Source organism: Rhinolophus hipposideros (assembly GCF_964194185.1).
Source record: "Rhinolophus hipposideros genome assembly, chromosome: 6".
Classification (NCBI taxonomy): Eukaryota; Metazoa; Chordata; class Mammalia; order Chiroptera; family Rhinolophidae; genus Rhinolophus; species Rhinolophus hipposideros.
In genome coordinates this window covers 32,081,211-32,105,008 of record NC_138052.1, presented here as the reverse complement: position 1 = coordinate 32,105,008, position 23,798 = coordinate 32,081,211, and the positions used below count along the sequence as shown (strand labels likewise).

The 23,798-nt window shown below is 37.6% G+C and overlaps 1 protein-coding gene across 1 annotated transcript in view; it reads left to right on the top strand.

Annotated features, from left to right (window-relative positions):
- Positions 1–5,295: 5,295 nt before the first annotated feature.
- The window catches only part of NEB (nebulin), a 181,532-nt gene continuing 163,029 nt past the window's right edge, over positions 5,296–23,798 (top strand). The window contains exons 1-10 of the mRNA XM_081052074.1: positions 5,296–5,404; positions 6,025–6,109; positions 6,648–6,712; positions 10,058–10,099; positions 11,924–12,124; positions 13,966–14,073; positions 14,541–14,645; positions 15,344–15,448; positions 16,170–16,274; positions 21,372–21,476. Coding sequence (XP_080908200.1) covers positions 6,677–6,712; positions 10,058–10,099; positions 11,924–12,124; positions 13,966–14,073; positions 14,541–14,645; positions 15,344–15,448; positions 16,170–16,274; positions 21,372–21,476 — 807 coding nt within the window. The 5' untranslated portion in view covers positions 5,296–5,404; positions 6,025–6,109; positions 6,648–6,676. The remainder of the gene's footprint in view (positions 5,405–6,024; positions 6,110–6,647; positions 6,713–10,057; positions 10,100–11,923; positions 12,125–13,965; positions 14,074–14,540; positions 14,646–15,343; positions 15,449–16,169; positions 16,275–21,371; positions 21,477–23,798) is intronic.

Sequence of the window (23,798 nt, the reverse complement as noted above, 5' to 3'; positions counted from 1 at the left end):
ACAACTCAACGTAAAAACGGGCAAGAGAATGAAACCGACGCTGCTCAAAAAAAAAAAAAAAAAAACACAGAAAACACCCAAATGTCTATAAACATATAAAAAGGAGTTCAACTTTATTTGCAATCATGGAAGTGCAAATTAAAACCTTGATATTATACTATTACACATCCAGCAGCTAGGCAAAATTTAGAAAGTTTAATCTTAAGTGGTGATCAGGTTAGGAACATACATGAGAATATAAAGTGGTACCAACATTGGAAAACAGGTAGCACTATTTAATAAAATTGAAGATAACACACCCCTTGACCTATAATTTCCACTTTTACTTAACATATTAAGATCATCAAATTGTCTGTGAGCACCAGAATACATGTGCGAGAATGTTCATTTCACCTTTGATCTTAATTGACAAAACCTGGAAATATTCAATTCCTCCTCAACAGTAGGATTGATAAGTAGAAGTATAGTCATACATAGACTATTACACAATAATAAAAATCAACAAATACAATATTAAGTGAAAAGTTAAGTTACAAAAATTGCGTATAACATGCATCTATTACGTAAAATTTAAAAACAGACAAAACTAAACTATATTGTTTAGGAATGCAAGCAGACGTGATAAAACAAAATAAAAGCAAGGAAATCATTGCTACCACGGTCAGAATAGGGATGACCTTTCTGTACTTGAGTAGTAATTATATGGATGCTCACTTTACCACCATTTGCTAAACTATACACATACTTTTTATATAGTTTTCTGTATATTATACTTTACAATAAAACGAAATCAATTCAAGTAAAAAATAAAAACAAAAACACAGAAAGAAAAAAAATGAGACTCTAGAAACAGACATATATATTAATTCAATATATGCTAAAAATGGCATTTCAAATTCAATTCATTCAATAATTAGTGTCAAAACTGGAAGGAAGGGATTGCCAGATTTGACTGCAAATGAATTGAAAACACTTCCATGGCCACAGACACCACAGACAACTTGGAGAAAATATTCACAACACATACAAGAGACAAATGGCTAATATCCGTAATATGTTAAGAACGCCAATAAGTCAATGTAGGAAGGGAGATATGGGCAGGAAATACACATTAACGGTACAAATGGCCAATAAACATATGGAAAAACCAACTTTATAGTTGGTAAAGTGCAAAATAGAAAAAATTAATATAAAATATGCAAGGAAATTTAAAACAATCACAATTATATATTACTTATTATATTATAAAATAACTATAAAATATAAAAATTAAAAAAGTCATAAAGGTAAGTTTCCTTCTAGCTTTACCATTCTTAGTGTGTGACATACACTCTTATAGTCTCAAAATGGCTGCTGTGCCTCAGACATCGTATCTGTGTTCCAGGAATAGAGAAGGGAAGAATGGCAAGAGGAAACCAGTACATGCCATCTGAATCTGACCCTGCTCATCAGTAAAATTATAGCGTTCCCAGAAGCCTTAGTCCCTAGAATTACACTTAAATCTCACTGGCAAACTGTGTCACTTTTAGGGAACTGAGGAGTGGATTTTTTCAAATGAGCATATTTCTGTTCCAAACTAAACTGTGGTTCTGTTAACAAGCAAGCGGAGCAAACATATTGCTTAGTTAATTAGTGGTGCCTGCTGTGTGAAGGGAACACCTAGAACACTGCTTGTTACACTGTACATACTCATCAAATATTAGTTAAATAAAGGAATTGGAATTTTCATATTGTAATATGCATAATCTCCAGAATGACAGTGAAGGTGAATCAAGATGAAAAGTGAGCACCAGCCACAGAGGAAACTAGTCCTGATGAAACAAAAGTCTCCCTGAGAGATCTAAGATGTCTTTCAAAATACCAAGAGCAGATTTTGACAGAAAGTTTGAGGTAGTTAGTGATCAATGTCTGGAATTGTTTTGCTGAACACCATAGCTGCCAGCCACATGTGGCTTTTTAAGTTTAAATTAAATAAAAAATATAAAAACTCAGTCTTAAGTCACGCAAGTCACATTTTGAATGCTCAGTAGCCACATGTGGTTAGTGGCTACCATATTAGACGGTGCTGGTAGAGAGCATTTCCATCATTGCAGAAAGTTCTAGTGGATACTACTTGTCTAGAAAAATTAAGCCAAGGGGGGGAGGAGTGAAAAAGGAGAGAGAGAGAGAGAGAGAGAGAGAGGAGAAAAATATCAACTCCCAGACAAACAAACCCTTGTGCAGGACAAGAAAAATAATCACAATATATGGGGTTCAGCTATGAATAGCCTTTTGCTAATCATAACAATGTAAGCATTGCATCCTGAATTACACAAATAAAACTTTATGGGGGGTGGTGGGTGGGGATAGAGGGATGGGAAATGAGATTTGTGTCTCATGAGAGTAGGAGTTTTTAGGAAAGAAAGCTAGACACATCTTCCAAGGTGGGAACTTAACAGATAATGCCTATGACTGAAAAAAAATCAGAAAAGAGCAATATAGACGTTTTGTTAAATACAAAACAAAATAGAGATATTGTTGTTAACTGATAACAACATGTTCAGCTAAAAGAGTTAAAATGATTGTTTCCAGGCAGGGAAAAATAAAGGAAAAATGGAAACAGGTTTCACTGATTTTACTAACAAGGCTTGCAAAATTATTTGCTTCTTTTGTTTATAAGTTCATTGAGATGACACTGGTTAATAACATTATATGTTTCAAGTGTACAATTCTATAATACATCATCTGTGTACTGCATTGTGTGCTCACCACCTAGAGTCTGATTTCCCTTCATCAGCATAAATTTGATCCCCTTTACCCTCTTCATCCTCCCCCACCCCTTTCCCCTCTGGTAGTCACCATTCTGTTCTCTGTGTTTATGAGTTTGTTCGTTTGTTACTTTCTGTTTTATATTCTATATATCAGTGAAATCTTATGGGTCTTGTCTTTTTCTGTCTGACTTATTTTGCTTAGCATGATACTCTCAAGATACATCCATATTGTCATCTATTTGATTCTTAAACAATAGCAGATATAATTTAATTAAAATAATTAATAAAATCAAATAAATTGCAACAACAAAAATGGTTACAATGCCATCGTCCACATCAGATCTCTTCTGGTCCCCAGACACAACACTTCAATACTTTGATCTTTCTTTTTCTTTTTCTTTTTTTTAAATAATAGTTGGCATTCAATATTATTTTACATTAGTTTCGGGTACATAGCATAGTGGTTAGACATTTATATAATTTACAACGTGATCCCCCTGATAAGTCTAATACCCACCTGGCATCTTACATAGTCATTACCATATTATTGACTATATTCCCTATGCTGTACTTTATATCCCTGTGACTGTTTTGTAACTACCAATCTGTACTTCTTACTCCCTTTGCACCAGTCCCCACTCCCCACCCCCACCTGGCAACCAACAGTTTGTTTTCTGTATCTATGAGTTTCTTTCTGTTTTGTTTGTTCATTAATTTTGTTCTTTAGATTCCACATATAAGTGAGATCATATGGCATTTGTCTTTCTCTGTCTAACTTATTTCACTTAGCATAGTACCTTCTAGGTCCATCTGTGTTGTTGCAAATGGTAACATTTCATTCTTTTTTATGTCCAAGTAATATTCCATTGTCTATACTTTGATCTTTAGGAAAACATTGTTTGAGGGTCTGCTATTGGCACTGAACTGTACCCTGCTTTGCTTTGTAGTCAGTTATACAGGCTTCTCGTCAAACTCCTAACTCCTAAATTCGTAAACTAACTAATATCTGATTTCAGAAGCTTTGCAGTATTTTTGTATTTCAGTGTAATACAGAGTAAAGAGTAAGGACTGTATTAAAATGTAAAAAATGGTAATACTAATTCAAAAATTATAATAGCCAACATTTATTGAGCACTTACTATGTGCAAGACATGTGATAAAAACCTACTGATATATCAGGGTGTCAATGTATTCTTCTTCCACAGAAGAGACCATAGAAAGGCCAGAAAAATAGATCCCTAGAAGGCATAATTCCAGATTAGCATTAGAATGTATATATTTATTTTTATTTTATATGTTTGTACTATGTGTTTTTTAAAAATAAGGCCTATATTATTTTTCATTTTAACACTATCTTTTAAAACACATAATGAGTAGTAAGTCACATTCTTTTTGTATGTAGGAACCAAATAAATCCTCTCATATTACCCACATATTCCTTGGTCATAAGATCTGTGAAAATATAACAAATGAACAGGCATAAATAGTAAAGATGACAAAATGATGTTCAACTTTACATCAAGGAAGGGGTAGAGGCCACGTGTGTTCAAAACAAGATTACTTCCTAACATTTAACCAAAAAGAACTGTTACAATATGTGTAGTCTCAAATCCATATCAAATCCATATGGTAACCTATAGGGTTTTTGCCTTTGTACAGAGGAGTGAAGACAGATTAAATCAGTGAAAATTGTCTTCAGGTAGGAAATTGTCAGATAATTTTTACAAAGTCAATGTCTTACATTCTGACTTGCCTAGCAGAGCATTATTTTCTAGTAGTTCACTGATACTGATTTCTATTTTATCTGTTCTTGCTGTTGAGAAATTGAACTCTTTTGGGCCTGCATTCACATTTTGCTTCTCGGAGCCATCTAAGTAAATATTAGAAAGTCATTAGTAACCCAGTTACATATGAGAGACACTCTGTATCCCTAGCAGCTAGCCTTACCCAGGGAGGGAGAAGATAATGAATATGATCTTGGCATATCCCCCTGGTTTAATGATAGGAAAACTATGGGACCTAATCTCTCTGATTATCTCTGTGAATATGTTTTCTACTGTCACCATCAAATATTTTCATCTATCACTTCATTTTATTACATATTTAAAAATTGTTTTTGCCAACTTGATTTTTCTGGGTCTTATTCCTCTCTTTCTTTCACACCAACACCTGTAACTTACCTGTAGCTCACCTGGTGAGCTGTACGAGAGGGAGCATGTTTACCTGTGAAGATTGGACAAATGATGTGAAGAAAGTAGTTACAGACATGTCAAAGTCCCTCAAAATCATGCTTATTTTCTCCTAAACTCTTGTACACAAATACGGTATTAAACAAGGCTGTAGTAAATGAGAGAATTAACATAAATTTGAATCCCATATGCTGGAAGTTAGGTAAAATTGCATTACATTTGAATAGTTCTAAGCAAGCAATTTGTTACCCTTTATGCTTTAGTGAAATTGATGAACAGGTGGTTTTCAGAAGATCACTCAGTATATTTAGCTTCTGAAATTTGAGCAACTCAAGATCTGATTGGCTGCTCTTGCCACATGATAATTTGGAGCCCAGGCAGCACCCTGGCTCTTGTCTGGGGTTCTCAGGAGGGGAGAGTTGGGAGAGGCTTTGCTGCTGAGGAAATTTGTTTGATAGATTGAAGGTAAGGACAGTTCATGGCTTTTTCTGCGATGTTTTTTTCAGGAGATATTCCACAACTTCCCTGGAAGTACTTTCCAAAGTTTTGGGTCATAGCTCGGGAAGTTAGTGATGGAAACGATGACTAGGCAATTCTGTAACCCCACTGCCTTACTCAGGCTCTACTAATATGCGACATGTAGTATGTGGCTAAAGTCAACTTCTGTACTAACCAATTTATTGCTTGACTGAGTTGGTTCTCTTGTCCAACAAATTTTTTTTTCTTTTTTGCCTTTGATTTTTTTTTTCCTAACTATATTAGTACGAAAAACGATCTATATTCTACGTTCCTATATTTATCCTTTTCTACTGGGCTTCATTTGCCTCAGAAGGAGGGGCATTTTCGCTAGCTTAACAAAACCAGCCATGGCAGGGTATTGGTTTACATGGCAAATATCTTTGGGTGAAGGGACAGCTGTTCCAAGCCATCATCCTCTTTTATCAAGAGAGAGTTCCACTCTCTGGTGTCAAACTAAGAAGGCCTTGGGAGATCCTTTCGTTATTTCCTGAATTAGAAACTTAGGCCAAAGACCCACAATCTGATATGTCCTTCAATCAATGCTTCAAAACTTTGTTATTTTCCAGGTTTGAACAAGAGCTACAGAAACGAAAGAGAAAAATCCATACAAGCCAATGGTGTTCGGAAAGAAAATAACCCCATTGCCTTGAGGTTTTTGTTTTTCTTTTAAAATCTGTTGACGGATTGATTTTTACATGTTCTCATTTGAAGCATAAGATATACTGTGTACCACGTATTAGAGCGTACGGAAACCTAAGGCAGCCCTCTTAGAAATTGGGTGCTATAGGGAAAAATTCCAACTGCTTCTGAAAGCTGAGCTGACTTTCCTTTCACTAAAATTTTTGTTTAAAAATGTTTCTCTCCAAGTATTTGGACATTTAAATACCCTGTTCCTTTGAATGCAAACCGTCTCACTAGCTTACCTCAACTTCCTTTTGCAATGTGAACTAAGTTGATCGGGTAGCTACAGGTAGCAATCCCCAACATGTTCCCGAGGGAATCCAGAGACAGAAATTTGAAGCTTCAGTTTTTCAGACCTGGATCTGAATGTCTTCTCTCACTTACCCTGCAAACATACAGGAATACACAGAACAGATACGTTTCAAAGTCTGTTTTTATAATGTTATACAATGACTTCAGTCCTGAAGATAGATGCTAATGTATTTTCGTTTGTCTGGAATATGAAAAGTTTGTAGGTGCCACTACTGCTCCGGGAAAATGGCAGATGATGAAGACTATGAGGAAGTGGTGGAGGTAAGATGGAAAAACCGACTCTGACAGCGGAGTGTTGTGTGTCGCAACCATCAACGCCGCGTAGGTGAATTAATCAGTCGAAACATACATTGTCTATTATAACTTCACAAAGACATCATTAAAGCATAAGAAAGGAGTATTTTATGTTCAGTTTCACTGTAATTATGTGGGATTTAGACTTGAAATATCAGTTTCCCACGTTTGCTTGTCTTTAAACTCTCAAAAAAAACAAAAACCCACCAAAGTGTGGGGTAAAGGCAGATTTTTATTTGTCTTCTAAAACTGTTTTCTTTCCACCTCCCAACCCGCATGATCAAAGAGAGTGAGAAGATGGAGAGAACGTTCTGGAAACAGAGCTCTATTTCTTAGTGTCTGCATAGAAATGGAGCTACTTTTTGCTTCAACGAGCTGATTATTTATAGGGTGATATGAATTAAAAGTTCAGAATAACATATATGAGATTATATGTTTATATGAGATTTTTATATACATGGATATATGTGCACACACACACACACACACACACACACACACACACACACACATGAAAATAAACTCATTATGCTCCCAAGTGACAGTTGGAGCCACACTTTCCCACCAACTTCATTGTATTTACTCAAGGGAACAAAACTAGCTTTTGCATTTGAATTTTGAAAAAGAGCAGACCATCTTGAAAAAATTTCCTCCAGATTATTGGTGGGTGTCTGACACATTTTACCAAGTTGTCAATTACTTATTTTATATTTATTTGCTATAATTTTTTTATCATGTTATGATTTTCTTCACCAGTTCTTGCCTTTAGCTTCACATCCATATGAATATACTGCCATTGAATCTGAAAGTGCTGAATAATTACCAATTAATGAGACTGCTCTAAATACATGTGTGAACTTGGAGGCCATTTTGAAAATCTGTGCTTTTTAAAAAGAATAAAATTAAGTTTAAGAGCTAACCAGAATCAAATGCCAAATGAAAGTACCAAAATTTGTCTTTGGAAGATTTTTTATGGACCAGTCTATATTTAGATGAGAAAAATTTTATTTTACTCTACAAATAAAATTGCTCGTATTACTGCAGGATATATGTTTTTGAAAAAACTCAGAATGAATCTTATACAATATAACCTTCAAACTCTCTGGCTTAAATGCCACATCTTCAATGTTCAAAATCATCACTAGTGTGCATTTTCCATATGTCCCAAAGGGTCGAATTATCACTATCAAAAACTAACACAATTATAAATTAGATTGCCTTCTCTATGATGGTAAAACCAGGAATACTTTTTAGCTTCCAACTTAAATATCCCTTGACTTTCTTAAAATAATTGTGTTTATCAGTCACTGGAAATTGTCCTTAATGCTAGACTTGATTGATTTAACTAGATGTCATAATAATGGAGGGGGCTATTTTTAGGCGTCTCATCCTTGCCATTTTGTTCCCATTACTGCTTCTCGGTCTGACCAGCAGGTGCTAAACTAATAGACTTCCTGCCAGAGAGTGTTGAACCAAGGTCTCTCTGACCTCAAAAAATATGACATGAGAATGGGATCGTGGCAGAGTCGAAAAAATAGGCAACCGTTCACAAAACACACAGGAACTAGCTTTAAAAATATGTGTCCTAGGGATCTTGGATATCTAAATAAAATTGTACTGTCACTTTCTACTCTGGTTTAAACAAACTTGGAAAGAAAGGAAAAGAAGCAAGGATGTACTATCTAATTAGTGGCAAAGCTCTTTTTAAAAAGTGAGATTTGGCATAGAGTTAATGCCAACCATTTGGACAATGTTGCATTTTTTATAAGCTTGTTTCTAAAATACATTTACTAGTCATGAGAGCGCAACAAAGGTAAAGTTGGATGGTTACCAAAGAGCTGCTTTTGCTTGGATGCTCACAAAATTCAAAACAGTTGTGAGTCATTCACTTTAGTTTAATATTTCTTCTCTATTTACTGATGTTTGTGTGGCCAGAGGAACGGTTCCGTGTGGATCAGCATCAAACAGTATTTTTTAAAAATGTCCTAATGATATTTTCCATGTGATGAAGACACAAGCATGTAAAAGAGAAATTCTGTGTCCTGTGAGAACTTGTGACTTCTGTTGCCATGTAGAAAGACACAGAGATGGAATTACATTTCAAATTAAAAAAAAAAAAATAGTACAGGAGCAAAGAAAGCTCGAGTGAGGGACATTAGGCAAGTTTTATAGTAATTTTACTGCAAGCGAAATAGAGCATGTGTCCTATTGACAACGGTTAAATAATTTTTGAAGGTTCACTGAACCAAGGGCAGAAGAAAGGAGGCCACAGAGGGAAATGTTGCATTTCAGTGTTTTTCCCTTTCCCTGAATATATGTTTTGGAGGCAGAGAACATAAAAATGAAGCATACAATGTAATACATTTGTTGTCTGAGAAAATGAGCCTAGTGTTTCATTTTAATCCCTTTTTTTTTTTGTATGCTTTGGCCTAAACAAGTCTTTCCTCCTATTCACCCAGCTTTGCTGGGTGATGCAGGGGGCAGGATTCCACTCTCTTTACGCATCTGAAACAAAATGTCAGCCAGTTCCTATCCATGTCTATTTATTGCTGGTGATGTCAGAAGTAGAACAAAAGTAGATTTGATTTCAGGTCCAGCCTGCAGGCACCTCAGAGCCATCAATGGCAAATTGCTGCCTAACTTTCCCACATTTTGTGATGAGAATCTTCTCTTTTTTTTCCTTCTCCTGTTGGCATTTGTGAATTTTCATCTTAGGACACCCCTTTTAGGACTACCATGCTATCGGAAAGGATTCACCCATCACTCCAGAAGAAACTCTTAGTTCTTACTGATCAGGGTGATAAAGGGTTAATTGAGAGGTGTAGATGCCTTTGGATCTATCATTTCCATGGTACAATCCACTTAAAAATTTATCCACAGTGAGGTTTCTGTTTGTTTTATTGTTAGTCAGCAAACTGGGTTTTATCACAGTTCCTCTCTGCCCAATCTACACACTCCAGATATGGTTATTATATCTTTTCTTAGCAAATTCTACTTTGGGTGTCAGAAGAAAAAAAATTTAACTTGTCCTAAGTAAAATAGCATCCCGTGATTAATAACCAGCCTCGGACAACTTTCTCATCCCTGAACGTCTCCTTGTCCAGTCTGATGGCATTCATTCACTTTGGACTCCCTGATTTCACAAATTTAAAATCGGGTCCAACATATGAACAGGCTCCTTAATCGACTTCCTTCTCACAGATATAGCAAACCAGCTGGGCTAGCGAAATAACCCAAGTGGTTCAGCTGGGGCAGAGGAGAGGTGATTTCTGCTTTAGTTCTCATGACGATACTTCTGTGCTCTATTTATAGTACTACACAGAGGAGACTGTCTACGAAGAGGTGCCGGGTGAGGTAAGACCCAGCCCATACCTGCATACACTGTATGCTCGTTAAAGCAGGAAGAGGCTTTTCTTTCACACACCTAGGGCCACAGAGCTGGCAAAAGAGAGGCTCTGAGGGAGGATCATTCACCAATGTGTGCTCAGCAGCTGGTGGCACAAGAGCAAATGTTTCCTGTTTGTTAGGTTTTATCACCATTTTTGCTATACAGCATATCCAAGATGGCTGCAGGATGGTTTCCCCCATTGCCCATGTGGTATTGTTGGTGTAGGTGCTGCTACTTAGAGTAACACCAGTGGCTGTCACCACTCTGCTTGCAGCAAAGGGATGGGCTTGAACTTGGGATCTGCATGGGAACCCGTAGCTTTATTGTGTTGATTTGTAACTTGTAGGGCACCATCTCAGCCAACAAGGATGGTGCCTCCCGGCCCTTGTGCTCGATGGTGCCATAAACTGCTACTTAGATTTTAGCATATAAGGAATTCCGAGAAAGGCATTCCCATCAGTATTCCAAGTTGGAACTTTCTTTTTTCCAAGATTAAATACCTCACATAAGCTTCATTTTCTGCACAGAGTTATTTCTCTTAAGCATGGCAAACGCTGATATGGATGGCTAACCCTAAAGCTTACTCACACAGCCTGTGACTGCTTGGAAACGAACATATGTAGATACTATAAATTGGTTAGTTTCTCACAGTCAAGCATTCATCACTAATAATGAGTAGAAAGGAGACTATTAGCAATGCTCTGACAACACTAGGGGGAGTTGTCATAGATATACAGTGTCCTTATTACTTAGGTTTCTCTTTTCAAAGTTGATTAGAACTATTCCTTTGATATGGGTGGTATTAGCTGTGAAGGAAATTAAACTATGAGATGGATTGAAGATTTGGCTGCTTATCTTCTTTCCTCACATGCAGTTTTTTGTGTTTTTTTTTTGTTTTTTTTGGTATCTTATTGTTTTAATTTGCATTCCTTTGATCTCTATTTGGGTTGACTTTTTTAAAATTAAATTTATTGGCATGAAAATGGTTAGTAAAATTACATAGGCTTCAAGTGTACAATTCTATAATACATCATCTATATATCACATTGTGTACTATTTTAACCTTGGACTAGACCCTAACTTTTTATAAGAAACAGTAATTTCCCACCTACCACATACATAGGAATGTTGGGGGGATAATTACCCCATTACATTGTCATCATTATTCTTGTCCACCTAAGCATTTATTAGTGTAAATGGCACTCCAATTCACATTAATTAACTGACTAAGTCAAGAGAATGGTAATCACTTGTAATATTGAGTGATTCATTTTTTTGGTTATTATTCTTTGTCTCATAATACAAGACAGAATGCCTAAATGCCTGAAGAATAAGCAACCAACTTCTTAGATTTATTTAAAAGTTAATATTAAAAGTCAAGAACTTGAGCTTTATTTGACTGTCTTAATCTTTTGTTCTCTGATCCCAAGGTTGCTTTTATTTTAATGCAGACAATTTAAGAAGCTTTTTAAATGTTTAAGAATATTTTGCTTCTGATTTTTTGTTTACCTTAAAGTGTTTTTCTTTCTGCAAATGGAATTTTAAGACAATGTTTCAAATTAATTAGGAGTAACCTTTCTACTCAGTGCCACCTTAAACAATTAGCATTAAGATTTATGCAACAGAAGGTGCTTTCAAATGGATATTGTGTGTGATTTTCTGCTGTGACCTGTTTTAGTTGTGGATATGGAACACCAGGAATATAAGTCTGACTTAAAGTCAGAATACCAAGATCCTGGTCATCATCATTTACTCTTATAACAATGTTGAACTACCTGTCACATTTTCAGACAATAACAGAAGTCTATGAAACTACAACAAGGACAACATCTGACTATGACCAATCAAAACCTTCCAAACCAGCGCTGGCCCAACCAGAATCGGCAAAGCCAGTGGAGAGGAAGAAGGTTATCAGGAAGAAAGTGGACTCTTCAAAGTTCATGACCCCCTACATTGCACACAGTCAAAAAATGCAGGCTCTCTTTAGCACAGTAAGTTTCAAATGACTTCTTTTAATCTGGTTTTATTATGGAGAAATTACTGATCTCAACCAACTCTGTTTAGAATGCTGGCTGGGTTTTTTTCTCAACCTTGTGTGAGATAAAACATAGTTTGCAGAAATATAAGCTCTTGTGAATCTCGAGTTGTCGTTTTCCTGTAATTTATTTGTATGATTTTGCGCCAGCAAGGAAAGCATCCTTATTGAAATTATTCCCGCAAAATAAGTATAAGGCCAATTATAAAGCATGTACTGATATTTAGTCACTGTTAGTTAGCTTATCTAGAATAATGAAATCCTAAATATAGATTTAGTTGAAATCGGTTCATGGAAGCTAAATGGCATCTATTTAAGCTATGTCTGAGCAAGATGCCTCTTAAGTGGACCAGCTAACAGTACGTAAAAAGGTTTCTAAGAGATGGATAACGAAGAACACGTAGTTTAGAAAACCAGGATTATACTAAGAACTCATGTGGAATGGAGGATCAGAATGTTTATACCCTAGAACAGTGGTTTTGAACTGTGGCTGCAGGTTAGAATCCCCTGGGACCTTTAAAACTGTGAATGCCCAAGCTATTCTGGTCTAATCAGTCTGGGGTTGGGGCTGGTGTAGGAGGATTTTTAAAAACTGCTCAGGTGATTCTAATGTGCAGTCCAGGTTAGGAAACACTACACTTGATAGTCCCTAGTCCTTAAAGTTCTGTAAGTTACACTGATTGGTAGCAGATTCAGACCCATTTTAATGGACCTAATGTGTTCATTGTTCATGGTGGGCTGAAGGCTCACTAGGTAGCCCGATTGCATGTCCTCTGGACGCTTCAAAAAAATGAACAGTATCTCAGGGAACATTGGATTATATAAGACTAATGTTTATATCAAAGCATCTTGTTGTGGTTGGCCAATAAATATTCATTTTTGGTTGAGTGTTAACTCTTGGGGACTTTTTGGTAAATTTCTAGTTCAGATTCTTGAATGATCTAAAACATTGGCTTCTGAGACTTAGATTTTTAGAAACAAGGTTATCTTGCCTCTTTTATAACTGCGGTATTCAGCAAAGATAGGACATTTTTTTGTCAATTCATTACCATAAAATTCTCATTAATTCAGACACTAATATCCTAGAATTTTTGATAGACTGAGCAGAATGATGGCAAAGGTTTATAATATTTTTAAAGGGGTTAGTAACTAAATCAATTATATAACTTAGATTGTTGACTACTCCACTTCAAGAATACTCTTGAAACATTTATAACAATAAATAATGCACATTATTTTAAAGGGAAGAACTCATTGTATATTTAACAAAAATAACACAGTTGCATTACTTTTCAAAATACTCCATAATTTAGACTTTCCATTGATTCAGCTGGTGTTTCAGCTATGCACACCACTGAGATTTAGCTGCAACTTTTAAATTGAATATTTTTTCATTGTATGGCAATCAAATCTTTTCACATTTGACTCAATTTTTCTACATTTATTTTCTAAAATTATTAAGGTTCAAGCTTTTTATGTGTGCACTCATACAATAAAAATATTGAGAGAAGGAATTTCCAAGGCAATAGTCTGTAAGAGAGGGAATTTCCAAGACAATAGTCTGTAATAGTAACATTTCTACTGTCTCCATTAGACAACCATGTTTAGAAAGAGCAATTAACAAATGTATTTTAGTGTTTCCTGAGAATCAGGACAGAGGACAAAATGAATGCTATTTATAACTGATAATTGTTATAACTTGCAATATATTTTTTTATCAGATGGGGATGAGTGCATTGCCTGAAATTTCTGCTGCTGTCTTATCAGGTTTTAGGCTAATATCTGTATTGTTTTCAGAATAAATACAAGGAGAACTATGAGAAAGGAAAAGGACAACCATCCACCATCACAGCCGATACCCCAGAACTTCGCAGAATCAAGAAAGTACAAGATCAACTTAGTGAGGTGGGCTACATTGCTAAAATGAAAAAGAGACATTTCAAAAATATACCTACCACTGGGAATTGTGGGTTCTAAATAGGTGAAAAAGAATAAAGGGTTGAATTACACTGAGCCAGTCCAGAAATCTAGAAGAAGCACTGGCCACAGATTATGTTACTCTAAATGTGAACCCAAAGAGGCTTCTAAAAGTGTAATTTCGAAATTCAGCTTAATTGGTGATGTGAGATGGAAGTGCCAGCTCACTGTGGTCCTCCATTCTGGAGCACAGGGAAACTGAGATTCAGCCGTGAAAGCAGACAAACAGTAAACGCAGATGCTGTGCAGATGTCCGCAGATTTTCTCCCTAAAATGAAGAAACTTTGCTTTGCGATGCCGTCTTAGAGTGATTGGATCAATACTCTGGTTATATTCTTTACGGTACTCTGATGGTCATGCCTGTTGTGAACTCTAATTGTGCATTATTTCTGCAGGTTAAGTATCGAATGGATGGCAATGTCGCTAAAACTATCTGTCACGTAGATGAAAAAGCAAAAGACGTTGAACATGCAAAGAAAGTGTCGCAGCAAGTCAGTAAGGTAAGGTCATGCTATGGATGGCCAGGATACAAAATAGAATGTGTATTCCCTCCGCCTGGCCTTAGAGGAGAAAACTGGACAGGCCTGATCCTGCTCACCAGTCCCACTGGAATCGCAGGCCTGTGAGTTCTGATGCCCACACGTGTCAGGGAGGCTGTGCACGTGACTGGAGTGTCCGTGGGAGCCATGGTGGATTGCACACCCTGTGCCTTGTGGTTCAGCTCCAGGCCTTTGCTGCATAGAATGCAGTCCCAATGTCGCCAGAGTGTCTTATTTATTTTTTAAAGAAGTTAGAAGCTGAATTTTTATGATAAATCCCAAATTTCAAAGGCAGGAAACTCATTAGAAACATTTTTTAAAAATACCATGGAAGTCAAAAGAAACATGTCCATCATCTAACTTTAGTCAACGACTGATAGGTTGCAATCTTTGAAAGGAATCTGTAGAGAATCAGAATCATGACTGAGTTTTTTAAAAATTAGACTTTTCAAGTGAAAGTTTATGAAGTCAGGCACAGTATTATGGGATGTTGACATGGTCAACGTTTTCATAATGGCTGCTAGTGACACATTGACACCTTGGCAGCCTCTGTGTGAGGACACCTATGAATAACTCTTCACAGTGCTCTCCTTTGTTCTCTCAGCATTAATGCTCTTGGAGGAGGCAGCAAGCCACGGTCCTCTCTTCTTTCTGTCTAGGTTTTATACAAGCAGAACTGGGAAGACACCAAGGATAAGTACCTGCTTCCCCCTGATGCCCCTGAATTTGTCCATGCCATTAAGAACTCAGCCTTGTTCAGTAAGGTAAGGGCCCCTGCTCTGTCACCTCTTCCATCCTCCTGTGTCCTCCTGCCCCATCATGTAGTGAGTGGAATACTCAGTAAACTCTTGATAATCTGAAACACGGTTTAGATTATACGCTATTATATGGATAGCCTTGTGAATAGCCTTGAGACGTGTGGGGCTGCAGGGGTAGTGCTTGGCAAGGAGGAACTGAGAAGAAAGTTCGTGGGCAGAGCAGAGGGAGAAGGTGCTATCAGGAACTTGAGCAACCTGGGGAAAGAGTGTGTGGGGAGACAAAAATGCGTCTGAGATCCAGCTCTGGAGACCCACAAAGTAATATTTTTGGTTCTTCAGTTGACCCTCTGCTACACTTTAGATGTTCCTGGCGATCACTCTTATTAAAGGTCGATTTTATGGCAGAAACTACACGAAGTAGTTTCCTGGCTCTTTACACTTGTGTTAGTACTTGATGTGGGAAGTATGTAAAGTCACAGAGCGGAGAGGAAACAGAATCAGACACATCTGCCCTTCTCTAAGTAAGATTTGTCACGAGATGCAGGAGAAGATACTAATCAATACAACTTGGATTGGATGGGAAGGGAGAGGTTATCTGTGAGTTCCGTTTACCTTTGCTCTCCCCTTGCCCTGGGTTCTTTATGCCACTGATGAATTAATCGAAAAGTATGTATTTCATGTAAGTGTGATTTCACTTTCTCACAACTTTTCACTCTGTTCTGCTTAGAAACTGTACACTGAAGACTGGGAAGCAGACAAAAGCTTGTTTTACCCATATGACGATAGCCCGGAGCTGAGGAGGGTTGCACAAGCCCAGAAAGCTCTCAGTGATGTAAGTAAACTGCAATCAGCACCATGTTAGTGTGGAATCAGGCAACTCGAATTATACCTTCTGGCCAGATGTCCATTGCAATTCTTCTTTAAAACAGACTAAAACGCCTGTTATTATCATTATTGCAGAGAAATAGAGCTAGACTCATTATAATTTTTGGTGTCTAATTTAAATTAGATTTTAGAATTTATATTAGATGGAATTTTGTCCAATCCCTTGTTCTTACAGGTGAACAACTTGGGTCTAAGGTCACATAGGTAATTAGTGGCAGAGCTCAGACTAGAAGCCTGGTCTTGTGATCCCAAGACCAATGTTCTTTGCACTAATGCATGCCCCTTCTGTCCCCTTGGCTGGAATTGAAGCTTTTCTGTACAATAGAGTGGCATTTTAAAAATCTATTGGAATCATAGCCACCTTCCCAAATTTATTAAGTGAATAATGTTATTGAAAGTTTTGATTTGCTGTCTTAATCATAAAGTCTGAATTGTGATGTGTCCCCATTTTTCAGCATGGGGGAACTGACTGATGCACTTGTCCAGATATGTGTATGTAGTTATCTCACAAATAACCCTTGCCACTGATGTACATAGAGGACATTTCAGAGTTAGCAAAAAATCAGTGGTCCCACTGGCTAGAATAGTAGTATCCTGGACCTTGAAAACTGTCTATGAGAGAAACACAGAAGGCCTAATACCATCGTTAGGGTTGAAAGCAGCAGCAGTACCGAACCCTGCATTGGCCCAGCACTTCCCCTTGTTTTGAGGTACTTTATTTCTTGGGCCCTGGATTTACTAGGGGCCATGTTGAAAATTTAAAGGCTACTGCTTTAGTCTTCAGGAGAGCACTGTATTATAGAATGACAAGTTATTTTTCATTCAATGCCAGCTAAGTCCCTGGGTCTTCTTACATTCAATATGGACTTATGCCAGTTGGCATCTTGAAACTTACTGGGATTTACTTCTGATGAAGTTTAGGATTCTATCTTACCCTGAACTGAAATTATATATTAAATATCTGACATTATATCCAACATTTGAGGTCTAATTTTTATTGTCTCTCACTTGATATCACCTGCAAATTTAGTAGACATAATTTCTATCCTAGTTTGCGTGTAATTAGTTAAAATAAGGCACAGATATATTCCTATCCTTCATAGGATAAGTTAGGAACTAAAGAAGATACAACAACATTCTAAGGCCATGTAGTGCATGGCACCAATTTTAATGTGTCGGGACCTTCTGCTTCTTTTTTAAGATTAGCTTTTTGGTTCTATCTCTCATGAATATTAACATTGTGTGACCTTTATCGTGTGATTAATAATAATTTTTTGAAAGACCATATGTATTCATACCTGGCAGGACAGAAAAGTACAAGAAGTTTTCATTCTTTTCCTTAAGAATTTAGAATCAAGTCGGTCAGATGAAAGTTTTATATATTAAACCACAAGGAAAAAGTTAAAACAAACAACTCCTGCAGTCTAATACTTGCTAAGAGAAAGACAGGATACATGTGAGTCATGAGAAAAGGACATGTGGAGGTGGTGATTCTGAGGGAATGGGCAGTGATGAATAAATAGGAAGTGCATTTCAGGTAGAGAGCACTTGAACAAAGGGACAGAGGAGAAGTGAGTCTGGGGCTTTAGGGAGCAAAGAAAGTGAATGCCATGGGTGCTGAGGTAGGAGGGCCCTTGTAAGAAACTTGCAGTAGGACCTTGATCAGACAAAATAGATTTGACATGATACGATAGTCAATAAGAGGCATCATAAGATTTTGGAAAAATCTTATTACATGATAAGAGTAGACTCTGGAGAAATTTTGGTGAACAATATGGTGGATTAGGACTAAGACAAATCATGATAATTTGTAGAAGACTATTTTGGTAATATAGATGGATCAGAGCGATGACAGGGACAGTGGATATTGGAGACAAAAAAGTGAAAGGAGACACAGACGAGTTTATGACCAAAACTGGCAGTCCAGGTGTATAAAGGTATAACTGGTAAAACTGCTTTAGTGAAAGAGAAAGAGAGTTGAGATAAAGGAAGGAACATTCAGATCTAGGCATCCTATGAACAAATTAGAAATTTAGTGCTATTGCATAAATGTGAGATGAGGAATATTTGAGTCATCAGGATATAAGTGACAGCTGAAGACGTGAAAATGTATGAGGGAGGCAGAACAGTGTGTGGCCAAGGGCAGAGTCTTGGAGGACACCCACACTGAGGACATCTGGAAAGGAGCCAGCAAAACACTAAGGGGACAGACGGTTGGAGAAGTTGAAGGGGAACCAGGAAATACATGTCCTGGAAGCCCAGGGAGAGGTTTCCAAGAAGACTCTTAATCTCCTAATGTCTCCCTTTATCTGTAAAGTGGAGTTATGAATGGGTTACCTCCATGCCACTCTATTGCTATGGACTTTGAACAATTAAAGTTGACCACATTTTTTGAAATACCTCTATAGAAGACATAATGAAGGAGAATTACAATAACGAAGTAGTCTTCCCATCCTTCCTCAGAAAGACTTGGCAGTTAAGGTCTGCTTTTGTTTTTATTGCAGCCCAAGTATGCACTAAGTATCGGATTACCAGCACGCCTATTAATACTGTTGTCAGCTCTATGAACTTGTACAATGATTGGGCACCGAGCAGAAGCAAGCTTTTGTTCACAGAGCATACCACTGGGGAGGCTTGTAGATTTCAAGCTAAAGGCTTGGGCTCAGAGGCTCCCTCTCCCTCTCCTGTACCTTCTTCCTGAGTTTTTCTTAACCCTAATTATTATGTTTTCTTTTTATCTAAGTAGAAACTGAAGACTTTGCAAACCCTAAGTGAGTCTTTAAGCTAATGCAGAGCACAGAATTCTAACTAGACAGAATTCTGACCAAGGTTCCTTAGAAATTAGGACAGCTAGATCTGATTTCTCTGCAAGTTCGTGACAGGATGTCCTACTTAATATCATTTCTCCTGCCAGGATGTTGCTTTCTCCTTAAGGATATAACCAGTCATGGAAAAATACAAGTTGCCTTATGCCTAAAATGTCTTCACTTATTTAAAAGAAATTAGCCGTCTAATTAAATGAATACATTTTAAAATCTGCCTTTGTATCCCAATTGATTTAATGTCCATGAAATTTTTTGTTATAGACACTAGATAGATATTGTTAGGATAAGACACAGGTGGAATTGGCTAAAGCATAAAGAAAATGATTGAGACCTTGGAACTACCATGTTTCCCCGAAAATAAGACCTGACCAAAAAATAAGCCCTAGCATGATTTTTCAGGATGCTCGTAATACAAAATAAGCCCTACCATATTTCCCCAGAAGTAAGACCAGGTCTTAAATTAATTTTTGCTCCAAAAGATGCATTAGAACTTATTTTATGTTATGAGCAACCTGAAAAATCATGCTACGGCTTATTTTCCGGTTAGGTCTTATTTTCGGGGGAAACATGGTATTAATATACACGACCTCTTTACTTTATAAATAAGAATACTGCCACATGGAAGGAGATATAATTTGTAGAAGTCTCACAGTTTGAGTGATGGAAGAATTGGGTGGATGAGTCTCCTCTTCAGACTTGCCCTGATGGTCTCAGTGTGATAACCACACATTCAGAAATCAGTCCTTGCACCCTCACTCTAGTCAGGTCCTGCACAGGCCACAAGCATTCCCAAATGAGAGGATATGTTCTCTGCCATCCCAGAACTCACAGTCTAAGGAGGGACAGACAGGTAAACAACCAGTTGCAGTGTCACCTGATAATTCCATTAAAGGAAGTAAGGTCTAAGTTGAGTGAGATCCCTGGAGAATATCATTGTGTCAGGGAGGGTACAGGAGGAGAAACTGAGTTTGTCCTGAGACCTGGAGAATGAGTAGTAGTGTGCAGGCAAAAAGGGGAGAAGGTGGAGTTGGGGCATTCTAGGGAAAGGGAGCAGTGTCTATGAAGTCCAGAGACATAACACGGCTTCCTGTGTCTGGGATCTATGAATATTCTGCATTGTCGGGAGGCAGGGGTCAAGATTGGTGGAAGGAAAAGCCTGAGGAGTCAGTAGTGAAGAAAAATAGTGAAGAAGATGCATGATTAATGAACATACTTATTTTAAGGTGAGAGGTCTTTTATAGGCGAAAGGAAATGAGCTCATGAAGAGGGAGAGGTTGAAGATGTAAGAAAGAGGAGCGGTGACTGATAGAGTTAAGTACAGAGGGCTGGTGGTGGGAAAAGTCCCCTGAGTGCTGGGCTCATGCCCTGCCGAGGATGCTTCTCCTCAGAGCCATGTGAGGGAGGGGCGGGAGACACAGGGATGAGTGTGGAGAAAAATCAGTGTGTAACCTGTCTTTACTCTATGAAAGAGGAAGCTGAGGGTAAGGTGGAGCTGATCGGGGGCAGAAGGACAGAGTTGAGGTTTTAGACGAGCCACTAGTAGTAGAGACTGACCAGAGGCACATAATGTGATGTTCAAGCTTCACTGAAGGCAAAGGGCAATTGGATAAATTCAGAGGATTGGACACAGAGCCCCAAGCAAGCTGTTGTTCACAGAACCTCTCGCTGGGTAGGCGTGTAGTAGATTTCAAGCTACGGGCTTGGCTTCAACAGTCTCCCTCTCCCTCCTCTGGACCTTCTTCCTGTGTCCCTATTAACCTTGCTTATCCTATTATCACTACCCAACCCATAGAGTTGTGTGATTTTCTTCAGTAGCATTCAGCATCCTGGATATAAAAACAATGGAAATGTGTGGTTAAGTTGATCCAGAACTGGCAGTTTGTTAACAGGTATGTTGGAAAGACAAGACATTGGGAGTTGAGGATGCTGGTTAAGAGAATAATTTTAGTTACAGATCATGACATGAAAATAAATGGAAGGAAACTGACCTAGGAACAATAATGTTGGAGAAAAGAGAAAACTCAAAGAGAAAAATCACCAGTAATGCTGAGAGAAAGGGCATGTAACATCTACAAGGATAAACTACTGTTACATGATACACGGACGTTTAAGACTTCAAATAAGATGAAATCATAGTCTTTTAAAAAAATGCCAACAAATGAAACATGAGATGTAGAATAGTTATCTGTGGCTCATGGGCATCCCTTTTATTTTGTCAGATTTCCTACAAAAAAGGTCTTGTTGAACAGCATACCCAATTCACATCTCTACCAGATCCTCCAGATATAGAATTTGCCAAGAAAGTGACTAATCAACTGAGCAAGGTAAGTAAATAGGGTTGGGACATTGCCGTCCTTGAAAACTATGCTGAATAACCTCCACCCTCAGAAAAAATAACTAAGATGAACCAAAAGACACAACATAAACACTGAATCTTTTTGCACATGCCCCTAAAAATGCTACAGCAACCGCAATACATCCATTAACATCATGGTACCATGTTAAATGTTCAACCAGCTCGATGACTCAGTGATTGTTGATACATGTGAAAGCTGCATTTTGAAAACAAACCCATGTCCTACTATCCTTTGACATTTCACTTATGAAATGTCTCTGTTAGTCTCACTAACAGAGAACCAAGTAACCACACCTTTCCACAGAGGATCTGATTGTTTTAATTCAGTGTGAAGACCCAATATAGTTTGATGCTCTCAGTCAGACTTGGAGAAAATAAGAATGCATGAATAGTCTCAGACAAAGCTTAGTTTGGCAGGCATAGAAGGGCACCTAATAACTTTGAAGGCCCTGGCAAACCGCCTGGACTGCCTATATTTAGGCTGGTGAAGTAGCTCTGAAGAATGCAGAGAGGCAGATGTTCAACTGCTGAATAGACCCATGTTAAATTCCTTTTTTAAAATTGGTCCAAATCAGGCCACTTTCTCCTGGGATACTGCTACTTTGAAATACTTTTCTTTACGCTTTGTGGAATTGAGTCTCAGTTTGGTCTTCTGCTTAAATTTTGATGGAGCCTCAAGATTTCTATCTTGTTCTAGTGGGCTTTTTTTAAAAAAGGCTATCTCTAGTAAAGGAGAAGGAAGAAGTTATAGAAGATGAAGTCTATTCAATGATGTTTTTTAGTGTCTGGTATTGCAGATTACCTTACTATATAGATCACCAAGGGCCGGTTGGATAAAAGATCGAGTAAATACAGTAAAATTTCACTAATAGGAATACCGTGAACCTGAAATTTTGCCCAGGGCTAAGCAGACAGTAACTTTAGAACTGTCTATAAAGAGATGGCTTTCTATAGTTTGGTATTGTAGATAAGACTGGAGAACAAGGATGATTCATCATTTTGAAAGAAAAAGGTCTATTTAAATAGTCACTTAGAAAGAAAAATAAATCTGTTTAAAATTTTTATTTAAAGCATATTTAAAGAAATATCTTACTAAAGCAACATTCTTTTATCTTATTTGAGTATGCAGTATGGGTGCTTGAAAGTGATTAAAGCAATCACTTTCAACCCCGCTCCCCGCCATAGTCAGCCTCTCACTAAATCAGTCTTGCTGATTAGTTTAGAGTTGTACTCTCCTCTATAGTAGCTACCAGCCACACGTGTCTATTGAATACTTGAAATGTAACAGTATGGACTGAGAGTCCTATATGTGGGAAATATCCACTAGATCTTGAACACTTACGGCAAAAAGAAGGTAAAAATAGCTCATTCGTTATTTTATATTGATTACATGTTGAAATGGTAATATTTTTGGATCTATTGGGTTAAGTACAATATATTATTAAAATTAATTTCCCACCTGTTCCTTTTCACATTCTAAGATATGGCTACCAGAAAATTTAAAATTACAGTGGTGGCTTGCATTATATACCTATTGGACTGCAGTTGGATATGGTAACATCACCGGGGATTTTGAAGGCATTGCCAGGGCGGTTTGCCCTTGGGAATAACAATATGAGCCAAGGGGAAGATGACTGTGGATGAAGGCCACTAGGTTCAGCCATGGTGATAGTTATTCATCCCAGTCTTACCCATATTTCCAAGTTCTTAATGGCTGTTGCGCATCCCAAATAATAGTCACCTTGAGAAGAAATGCTTGTGGTTGGTTGCAGCCCATTCAACAACAAACCATCCAATAGGAGAAGTGTAGGCCTACCAGGGACTCATTTCCTTTCTGTTGAAGTCTTCCCCACGGTCAAGCTGCTTTGACCCATGCTTCAGTGTCATTTTCTTTCTCTCCAAAATACGTACAAATCTACTTTATCTATTTATTCTCATGAATTTAAGTTCTTACCTATCCTTGTTGAATCATGTCTTCCAGATTCATCCCTTTGTCTTGCAGCCTTCCATCCATATAATATAATGAGTACATATCTGTAACAATTATATTGCAGTTACATTGTGTTTACCAACCTTCTCTCCTATTAATATATCTGTCAGAATCCATACTCTCACCTTTGTTTTTGGCCAAAGGCATCAACTACATGCCAGCACCTCCTCCTGGCTCAGCTTACTTTGTAGCTCTAGCATACATGGGCAGGCAGGCAGAGCTGTCCATGTAATCAGGCATTCCAGGAGAGGAAGCTATGCCCACTACAACCAGCTACACGTGGGGTTCTGAAAGGCCTGA